General features: G+C 48.7%; 1 protein-coding gene across 1 annotated transcript; it reads right to left on the bottom strand.

Moving 5' to 3' along the window:
• Window positions 1–399: 399 nt before the first annotated feature.
• Window positions 400–10,735, bottom strand: SEC13 (SEC13 homolog, nuclear pore and COPII component). The gene is made up of 9 exons (XM_075831848.1): window positions 10,593–10,735; window positions 9,728–9,772; window positions 7,962–8,077; window positions 3,830–3,981; window positions 3,562–3,695; window positions 3,246–3,379; window positions 1,775–1,895; window positions 1,551–1,697; window positions 400–1,413 (listed from the first exon to the last, which is right to left on the bottom strand). Exons 1-9 carry the CDS (start codon window positions 10,593–10,595, stop codon window positions 1,303–1,305), a joined length of 963 nt encoding a protein of 320 aa, XP_075687963.1. The 5' UTR covers window positions 10,596–10,735; the 3' UTR covers window positions 400–1,302.
• Between the last annotated feature and the right edge of the window lie 450 nt (window positions 10,736–11,185).

Genomic DNA, 11,185 nt, shown 5'->3' with positions numbered 1-11,185 from the left:
ATGGGTAAAATTGTTATTTTATAAAAGGGACCATTTGTGGGGAACATTGGGGTCGTGATCTTTAAAGGAAAATATCCAGCCGAGTACATTACCAGTGCAGTTCTGTTCACACGTTGCCAATTGTGGCAGATTTGAGCCAAAGCCAGAAGTGGATCCAGGAGGAAGATAAAAGTTCTTCCTTTATATTTCCTGTTCCTTTTGAAACTACTTCTGGATTTGGCTTAAAAATCTGCAACAAATTGCAACGTGTGAACGTAGCCTTACAGTTTAGTCAGGTATTTTGTCTACTATCCAGGTGGTGACACTCACAATCCGATTACCTCTTCTAATACACAAGCTTCACTAATAACATCAGGACTCCCCGTTATATCGCCATTATTTACAGACGTCGATACATATAGCACCAGCGAGTACAGAGTCGCCTCTTAGCATTCATTGGGTGAATTAATTGGCCAATTGTATTTTACAAATCGGATGAACTATTCATTACTTCGCAAAACTTGTGTATCAAAGGCAAGAAAGAGGGAAATAGAACTGAGCAGCGGCCGCAAGCTGCAATGTATATAATAATTATGGGTTATCGCTAGAAATTAATGATGTCACCGAGGTTTTCAGGTGCTTTGCAAATTCCTCTGGAGAACCTCACCCTCCAGTATTACCCCCAGATGCCATACTGGAGTGAGGTGACAGACGCTACATGTAGAATGGCCACCAGCATGTGGAATATGGTCAAATAAACCTCGAAAGATTTAAAGGGTGGTCCACAATAAGAAAAACATGGCCATGTACTTCCAAAAACAGCGCCACACTAGTCCATGGTTTGTATCTGGTATTGCAATTCAGCTTCTGTGAAGTGAATGAGGCTAAGTTGCAATACCAGACATAACCTATAGCCAGGAGTGGTGCTGTTTCTGGAAGAAGGCAGCCATGGACAACCCCCTTAGACCAGTTTTGTAAAATTTTTCGAGACAAATACAGGAGCGGACAAAGAAGGAAGGAGATGCATCAGTGGTTTCTTTATCCCTTTCCATTCTTTTAGATCCACTTCAGACATTGGCACAAAAAAGATGCATCAGAACTGCATGTGTGATCACGGCCTTAAACACAAGTGACAAATGATTAACTGGTAATTCACCTGGAAGTTACAGAAAAACTGCTCAGCAATTATTAAACGTGTCCCACCCCCAGTCTGCGGTTCCATTTGGCCAGGAAGGAGTTAATAAGTATCACGGGTGAATTGTCCTTATGGGATTTATCCTGACCGAGCAGAACATCGAAATTCATCATCCGAATGCACAGAGGTCACTGCTCGTTCTGGTGTCCGTCTGTCACCGCAGACACGGCCCCCTGCCCCTTGTTTACATCACTGATCAGCGCCCACTGACCGTCCACAGACTCCTTCCACAGGGTCACCTAAAAACAGGACAAGTGAAGATGAGACAGAACCAATATAACCACCGACGATCGCCCAGGGGTCAAAACATGGAAGCAGAATATAAGTTCAACTACCAAAAACGTCTGTCCCGTCCCCCCCCCTTCACCATATATACCTTGTTATCTCCCCCGGACACAGCCAGGATGTTGGCGGTGATGGACCAGCTCACGTGCCAGACGACGTCATTAAATTTGTGCAGCAGTTTGGGGGTCCAGCTGTTACTGGTCGGGTCGTCACAAGTCCAGATGTAAACTCTGCCATCCTGCAGGAACACATCAGAAGGTCAGGCCACAACACACACAGCACGGCTATCACACCATGAGCGGCCGCTGACGATACCTGAGAGCAACTGGCGATGGTGCTGGTAGGGAGACCGATAGAAGGTGCCCAGGCCACATCCCGCACCCAGTCACTGTGCGCCTCCAGCTTCTGATCTTCTTTCCATTGCCCGTCCTCCTCCCTGCGGGCACAAGTAGAAGCTCCATTACCAGATCAGCTCCCTCTGAGTGTCGTGTAAGGGATCAGGATCTTATGTTTTACATCCTGGAAGCCACGCGTCTGCTTTTCTGTTCCTACTGAGCAGATCCAGCTCATGCAAACCCACCGGAAACACATTTAACGGGGAACCTTTATAACATAAGAGTCTGATGGGTGGAGGCCCCAACAAGCCCGAGAACGGAGAAGCCCTGTCCCTAGTATGTACATTCACACGTCCGTTTCCACCATAGAATATGAGGGGGCTTCACTGCAGACGTGGCCACTTCACCCGGACCCTCCACCCACCAGACATTTATGACACATCCTCATTCATCTGAAACCTCTCAAAAGGAATGATAAACATTGTGCTCCACCATGATGGAAGAATAAATGATGGCTGCCTTATATACAACCAGCGCTTTGTGATAGTCATTGACAGATAATCCTATGGGGGGGGGTTCTAAAGATTGCACGCAGAGGAGTAGAACCCCCCTAACAACATCATCCTCCTGAGACCTGCCATGTTCTCCCCTCAATACAGATCCCAGTTCTCACCCGGCTGTCAGATCAGGCGTCTACTGTGCATTGCAGGCCTTAAAGTGCGGCTAAACGTCGACAAACTTGTGACATGTCATAAGTTTGGATTGGTGGGGGGTCCGAGCACTGAGACCCCCACCAATCGCTAGAATGAAGCAGCTGAAGGTCTCGTGTGAGCCGCTTCATTTCTGTTCGGCTTTTTCCGGAAAGCCGATGTATCGGAGTACGGGGTCATGGACATTCTATTGTGTCCGTACAGCGATACATTTATTTCCGGAAAAAGCCGAACATACATGAAGCGGCAGAGCGCTCACACGGGCGCTTCATTCTAGCGATTGGTGGGGGTCTCAGTGCTCGGACCACAACCAATCCAAACTTCTGACATGTCGGAAGTTTGTCAAACGTTTAGCTGCACTTTAAACTGCCCACACACTGACAATAGCTGTCGGCTGAACACTTTGGCGCACACCTATTCCTCCTGACTCCCCCATATACATGTATATGTTTTCAATAGGGGGGAGAGAGGGGAATAAGCCGCTGACAGATGTGACTTATCTCCTGCAAGGAGGGGACAAAGGTTCAAACGTTGAAATCCAACATGCCTGGTCCTTCTTTTCCCCAGACATCTGTGGTCAGAGGAGAATCTGGACACCCCCCTACACATTAGAGGATAGGTCGGCTGAATCCAGCGATTTTGGCGGACTGGCTGGCGATCCAATGTGTACGGGCACATTACCATTATGACTCTTGCAGCCTAGGGTGGCACACGGCGAAGGAAACAGAAGTTGTTACTTACCTCCAGATTTTTACAAGATTGTCGCATCCACCAGACACGAACCTCTTGATATAGTTTGGCCTCTGTCCTGAAGGCTGGTCCACTAAACTGCCAGGGACGACCGAAGGAGCCCAACTGACGGCATTACACCCGATCTAATTACAGCAAACAGAAAAAAAAAAATAAAAGTCTACACTAAAACCACAGCTAAAGAAAAAATCTATACTATAGTGGTAATCTTATATATATATATATATATCACTGCCCCCTACTGGTTTCTCAGAGAATTGTCTAATGGTTTGTCCCATACACTTTGATAATATAGACTAGCGCTTACCGTATGTGCGTTGCTGATCTTTTTGACGTCCCAGGGACCGTCCCCCGTGTACGTGAGGAGAGAAATGGCGCCATCCGAACTGCCACAGGCCAACATCAGCCCAAAGTCATGAGGCGCCCAGCACACAGAATTCACTGAAGCAGACACAAGACTATTAGAAGCTGTACGTGTTTTCTGATACTACATAACAAATAAAGGGGGAGGGGAGGCAACAAGCCCCGGCTCTCATCATTGCAGTACTACTACCCTCACACAGACGGGTAATCACCTGAAGAGTCGTGGCCGGTGTATTCATAGGTCTTGTCCCAGGTCCCATTTTCTTCTTTCCATATGATGACTTTTCGGTCATAGGAGCAGGAAGCCAGGATGTTGCCGTACATGGGATGAGCCCAGGCCACCTGCCAGACCGGCCCCTCGTGCCTGGAACGCAAAACAGAAACATGTTATGAGGATACGTAGAAATATCAAAATCTTCCTGCAGATATTCCAACAGTCTCTAATGTCCTACAGAAATCCTGCTGCTCAGGCCCAACAGTCCCAGACAAGCAGGGACAGGTCGGGATCAGTCAGGGATCACCCCAATCCTATGACCACTGGGACTTCCACCCTGTATTCAGGATCAGTGGGGATGCCAGCAGTTAAACCCCCACTGATCCGGGAAAACATAACTCCCGGGCAGCACGCCCACTGTCTCTATCATTACCATAACTCCCGGGCAGCACACCCGCTGTCTCTATCACCACCGTAACTCCCGGGCAGCACGCCCGCTGTCTATCATTACCATAACTCCCGGGCAGCACGCCCGCTGTCTCTATCATTACCATAACTCCGGGCAGCACGCCCGCTGTCTCTATCATTACCATAACTCCTAGCAGCACGCCCGCTGTCTCTATCATTACCATAACTCCTAGCAGCACGCCCGCTGTCTCTATCATTACCATAACTCCTAAGCAGCACGCCCGCTGTCTCTATCACCACCGTAACTCCCGGGCAGCACGCCCGCTGTCTATCATTACCATAACTCCCGGGCAGCACGCCCGCTGTCTCTATCATTACCATAACTCCTAAGCAGCACGCCCGCTGTCTCTATCATTACCATAACTCCGGGCAGCACGCCCGCTGTCTCTATCATTACCATAACTCCTAAGCAGCACGCCCGCTGTCTCTATCATTACCATAACTCCTGGGCAGCACGCCCGCTGTCTCGGGGTTATTTTTGACTCAGATCTTTCCTTTACTCCTCACATACAATCACTTTCACGCTCCTGTCATTTTCACCTTAAAAACATCTCCAGAATCCGCTCTTTTCTTACGGAGGAAAGCGCCAAAACTCTCATTGTTGCTCTGATTCACTCTCGTCTTGACTACTGTAACTCATTACTAGTCGGGTCTTCCCCTCACCAAACTCTCCCCTCTCCAATCTATCCTCAATGCAGCAGCCAGGCTCATCTTTATGACCAACCGCTACACCAACGCCTCTACCCTGTGCCAGTTACTACACCAACGCCTCTACCCTGTGCCTGTCACTGCACCAACGCCTCTACCCTGTGCCAGTCACTGCACCAACGCCTCTAATCTGTGCCAGTCACTGCACCAACGCCTCTAATCTGTGCCAGTCACTGCACCAACGCCTCTAATCTGTGCCAGTCACTGCACCAACGCCTCTAATCTGTGCCAGTCACTGCACCAACGCCTCTAATCTGTGCCAGTCACTGCACCAACGCCTCTAATCTGTGCCAGTCACTGCACCAACGCCTCTACCCTGTGCCTGTCACTGCACCAACGCCTCTAATCTGTGCCAGTCACTGCACCAACGCCTCTAATCTGTGCCAGTCACTACACCAACGCCTCTAATCTGTGCCAGTCACTACACCAACGCCTCTAACCTGTGCCAGTCACTGCACCAACGCCTCTACCCTGTGCCAGTCACTGCACCAACGCCTCTAATCTGTGCCAGTCACTGCACCAACGCCTCTAATCTGTGCCAGTCACTACACCAACGCCTCTACCCTGTGCCTGTCACTGCACCAACGCCTCTACCCTGTGCCAGTCACTACACCAACGCCTCTAATCTGTGCCAGTCACTGCACTGGTTGCCCATCCCCTTCCGAATAAAATGTAAACTTATTACTCTCACCCACAAAGCTCTCCACAGTGCTGCACCTCCTTACATCTCCTCCCTCATCTCTGTCTACCACCCTACTCGGGCTCTACGTTCTGCCAACGACTTTAGATTAAAATCCTCCATAATCCGAACCTCCCACTCCCGTCTCCAGGATTTCTCTCGTGCTGCTCCGTCCTCTGGAATGCGCTACCCCAGACAATCAGATTATTTCCCAATATCCACAGTTTTAAACTTGCCCTGAAAACACATCTATTTAGACAGGCCTATAACATTCCCTAATCTGACTCCTTTCCATGGCCCTCCTTTTAGATTAGTCATCAGAATAAGATTCCTTCACACTCCTTCTCTTCATGTCCGTCATACACGGATACCGGCTGGTGACCGGCTCATGCAGCTTTATGTGTATAAAAGATGGCCGGACCATTGTACTGAACAAACAAACACTGTTACACTTTGTGTCTCCCTTATTTCCTCATAGATTGTAAGCTCTTGCGAGCAGGGTCCTCACTCCTCCTGTGTGAATTGTAAATGAACTTTGTCACTATGTAATGTCTGATATTGATTGTCTGTTTATGTTCACTCTAAATTGTAAAGTGCTGCGTAATATGTTGGCGCTATATAAATAAAGATTATTATTATTATTAGATACACCAAATTATGTCGCAGTGAAACATCTGTAAAGTGGTTGTGCCATCAATAGAAATGGCCAAATATAAACTCAAAATACATTTAAGAGTAACTTTGTAAAGTATTGTTATTAAAATAAATAGAAGGTATATTGATACATACACTGTTCTTGTCATGTTCACTGATGCCACACCATGTATTGTTGGACAAAATTGTAATATGCCCTTTTGTATTGCTGTACATTGTACTTCTTGTTAATAAAAAACAGATTTGATAAATAAATATATATATGCTTCCTCGCAGAAATATGGCAATTATCGGCTTGTAATATCGCCCCCTGGTGTTCACACGTACAGGTCTCTGCACGTCATTCTAGTAAAGCTCCATTAGACATGCGGCTTCTGCTCTTATCAGTGAAACAAAGAGAAAGAAAGTCGAGCAACGGCAGTAAAGGTCCCAGGCCGTGTAAACGAGTGCTGATCAACGAGACAGCTGACTGATCGGCGCTCGCTTGCTCCGGTCACAGGGAGCTATGGATGGGGATGAGCGGTCGTTACTCCGATCGCTCGTCCCCATCCATTATTATCCTGTTGGCAGCGAATCTCCCTGTTTACACACCAAGATGTGCGGCCGACAACTATTATATTTTTCATTTTTACAACAATACGACCGGCAGATGAACCAGCGTTTGCTCGTTCATCTGCTGATCGCTGCGCTGTTTACATAGGGCACTTATTGCCAATGAGAGTTCTATGAACGAGCGTTTGCCCCATGATTGGCCAGTGTAAGGCTTCGTTCACACCTGCGTCAGGACTCCGTTCATGGGTTCCGTCAGGGGAACCCACGAACGGAACCCTGTGTTTCCGTTTGCGTCACCATTGAAATCAATGGTGATGGAAATGGAAACCTTTGGTTTCTGTTTGTGTCAATCAGGGCTCCGTTCCGACGGAAAGCTCCAACGGAAAGGAGACCCTAGCGCAGATGTGAACGAAGCTTTTTCCAGTCGCTAAAAATTGAAAAAAAAGGCTGCAATACCTGTGAATCGCCGCTACATCCGTGTCAACAGTCACAGTGAGCAAGAAGAAATGAAGGGAAATCACCAATGCCCGTACCCACGACAGGCGGGGGAGATCCTTCTGCTCCTCTGGTCTGTGTAGTGTGTGGCTCAGCGCAGACAGGCGCTATGACATCACTACATCGAGCCTGTCTGTGCCATAGTGAATGATGGAGCAAGGAGTGGTCAGCTCCTTTTTCCAGCATTGAATCCAACTGTATCTGCATCCGGAGGACACAGATACACTTGAAACCTGGGACATCAGCAAGTGGCTCTCGACCCCCCCCCCCCGCCCCAGAGGACACAACCAACATTTTGGGAAACAATTGCTCTAAAATGACATGCAGAGACCTGTACATTTGAACACCAAGGGGGGGGGGGGGGGCTATTACAAGCAGATAAATACCATATTTCTGTAAGGAAACTTTTTTTTTTTTTTTTTAATACAACTTCACAAAGTTACTCTAAGATGTATTTTAAGTTTATATATTGCCATTTCTATTGATGGCACAACCCCCTTAATGATCTATAAATGACACCCGACTTCCTGTCCTGAGGAGCGGCCAGGTCTGCATTACATAGAGGTCCACTCACCCCCGCAGATCAGCAATCAGTATCTGACCGCCATTCTTCACATCAAAGATCTTGACGGATCTGTCAGAGGAGCAGGTGGCAAGACGTGTGCCATAGTAATCCATCTGAGCATCGTGCTGGAAAGACAAGACAAACACATGAATACTGATGGGTAACGAGAGATTACGCAGCGACAGGACGAGATGTAAGTGTCGCCCTACAAAATACAATCATCTATAAACACGAGACAATATAACGGGAGAAAACACAGGAAGCAAAACCCTGGAGAGAACCTTTCACCTGCCCATACAAGTGCAGCATATAATGGGCAGAGCTGCACAAACCCTGGGGCACGTTACATTTTTTTTCTACCCTCCCCCGTTATTTAGATATTGGTGCCGTTATATTTGGCGCCTGACATTTAAATAACACCTTGAACAGTCAATGGGGCGTGTAATGGCAAGGGGGCGTGTTACTATGGCTGTGGCACTGTCCAATCAGATACGGACAGTGTTACAGCAAGAGCTGGAGAGAGGAGAGCGTGTGCGCGCGCTCTCACTCTTCAGCTGTCGGCAGACAAGACGGTGTGATCTCTCGCGAGAGATCAGGACATCGTGTCTTGTCCACCTTCTGGCAACTGATGACCTATCCACTGGAAAGGTCATCAGTAGGTCATCGTTGCGGGTCCGACACCCGCAAAGATAAGCTGCTACGGTGGCCAGCGGGCACCAGATATTGTGGCCCAGAATGCTATGTACGGAGCCTGGAAGCAGTTGCTCAGAATGCTCAGCTCGGCCCCTATTCACTTGAACAGTACTGCAGCTCGGCCACTATTCCGTGGCGGGACCAACTGCGTCCGGCTTGTACGTCCGGTGCACGGAAATACCGGAGCAGCTGATCTGTGCGGGGTCGGACCCCCACAGATCACATACTGATGACCTATCCGGTGGATAGGTCATCAGTTGTCAGAAGCTGGAAAACCCCTTTAACTATAAGAGGGAAATTATACGCCGTCCTGTAATATCCTGCGCCATGATAGCGAATTCACATCACGTGACTGCGGTGGGTAATTGCTTCTGCGGGATGCGAGGTCACTAAGGATGGCTGGAATCACACCAGCAGTAAGGGTATGTTCACACAGCTTGTTTCCGGAGGTTTTTCGGGCCGTAAACGTCACGATACACGGAAGTGGAACGCCTACAAACATCTGCCCATTGATTTCAATGGGAAATACGGCATTGTGTGCCGACAGGGCGGTTTTTACGTGCCCGTTTTTCAAAACAGCTGCGTAAAAAAAATTGCCTGCGAATAAGAAGTGCAGGTCTCTTCAGCCGTTTTTCATTCCCTATAGAAAAACAGCTCTAAAAACGGCCGTCAAAACCGCGAGTTTTATTTTAAAAAAAACGCCTGAAAATCAGGAGCTGTTTTCCCTTGAAAACAGCTCCGTATTTTCAGACGTTTTTAATATCGTGTGTGCACAGAGCCTGACACGAGCGCTGTTCCCATCAGTCCCATAAATGAAGCGGCAGCACATCCTAGACCACCGCTCCATTCCAGCTCCTCCGCAATGCGGGGTGTGCAGTAAGGAGGAATGGGGGGTTCAGGACCCCTGTTCTTATGAATGTTAAGGCCCCCAGTGACCAGGCACGTCTCCCGTGGCTTTGTGATAATCATCCATCCTGGTTCAGTTCCTTGTTTGTCCTGGCAGCCAATCACCGCTCACGCCTCGTTAATGTACACAGCACAACTGAAAGGTCAATGATAAAGATGCCGGATCCTCCACTCACAATCATATCCTCGTGGGAGGTGTCCACTGTGTTGATTACAGAAACCTGAGAGAGAGAAAAGGGTCATAGGTCAGATGACAGGCGCGACCTCCGTATATACTTACTGTATACTTTACTTATCACAACGAGAACTTTACACCCTTATATCCCCCCTGTGAGGGCACGGTAAGACAAACCCCCAACAAGACCTCCGCTATACGCCACTACCGCCGGGTAAGGCTTGTCTGCTGCTCTTTAGTTCTGGAACTCCAGCGTTACTGCATTGACTAAATCCCCCTCCGCATTCTTTATACTGCAGCTCTGCTCCATAAGGGCACGACTGTCATCAGTGACTTCATCTTAGCTGCATTGTCTGAATTAGGCTGAAACGTACCTCCGGTCTCAGAGGCTCAGCCCATGCTTTATACCGCAGCTCTGCTCTAAAGGAGCACAACTAGACTAAGCTAATCTGAATAAGCTGCCTCTATCCTCCATGCTTTACACTGCTGATTTATAGATAATGCCATTAGTGTTACCTGCAGTTATATGTAACACCAAAGATGAATGACAAACTCAGCTCTGCTACATCTGTATGTACTACACAACATCCATCTTCCCCTCAGTATTCACATGCATTGAGCTTCATTCTATGGCAGATGTCAACAACCCTCTGCCAGCTGGGGCCCTAACATTAGGTCTAGGGGCCCCTATCTGTTATACCGCCAGAGTTCACTAGCGCTCCTAAATAACCCAGGAAGCGCTAACCTACCCCCCTGATAACTGACGGCCCGCCCGGGGTGTACTGAGGCAGCTGCCGGTCACACAGGCGAGTGACGTGGGCGACATTCAGGATGTGTCCGGAGACGCAGCGGCGGATGATACTTACCATGGTGTCCGCTCCCTGTGCGCGCTGCCTCGGTCTCTGGCTCTTCGGCGTCTCTTAGACGTGGCAGCTCCCGGCGGCGCCTGTAAAATCCAACCAGCCACCACTTCCGGGGGTGCAGAGCAGCTTCCGGTTCGGGTGGGAACAGTCTCGGGTTACAAAGGTTCCGCGTTTGAGTTGCACACACGTCTAATGTCCCCTGTCACTGCTCTGTCTGCAGCGAGTAAATATCAGACGTCATGGAAGCGGCTCCAGTCACATATAGCAGCTGTCACAGGGTTTATATCAGTATATCCCTCTTGTGAAGATCCTGGAGCAGACATGGCGCCCTGTTCTCCACACACCATTCATTTACTGCACCCTGATGCACTGAAATCTGGTTGCTATAGACAACCGCGCCACATCTTGTCTGTAGTGGTGGCGGCACCGCACTGGAATATAGCGGTGCCCTGGAAAGAGGCGCCATGTCAGCACCACAAAGCCTGGACCCCTGATATCCCGAAATAGGGGGACCCCGGTACTAGAGAAGTGATAAGACCGGACCCCCAAATGTTCTGGAAGTAAAGTCTCTGCCACCAAAATACCGGGGACAAGGT

This window comes from Rhinoderma darwinii, chromosome 7, assembly GCF_050947455.1.
Source record: "Rhinoderma darwinii isolate aRhiDar2 chromosome 7, aRhiDar2.hap1, whole genome shotgun sequence".
Classification (NCBI taxonomy): Eukaryota; Metazoa; Chordata; class Amphibia; order Anura; family Rhinodermatidae; genus Rhinoderma; species Rhinoderma darwinii.
This window is presented reverse-complemented; position numbering and strand designations above follow the sequence as displayed.

Excerpts from the sequence above, each read along its gene's own strand:
- SEC13 (XM_075831848.1), bottom strand. Across the intron at positions 8,078-9,727 it reads CCTCCCACGAGGATATGATT|CACGATGCTCAGATGGATTA; the intron begins GTGAGTGGAGGA and ends TTGTCTTTCCAG. Across the intron at positions 3,380-3,561 it reads AGATCAGCAACGCACATACG|ATCGGGTGTAATGCCGTCAG; the intron begins GTAAGCGCTAGT and ends TGCTGTAATTAG.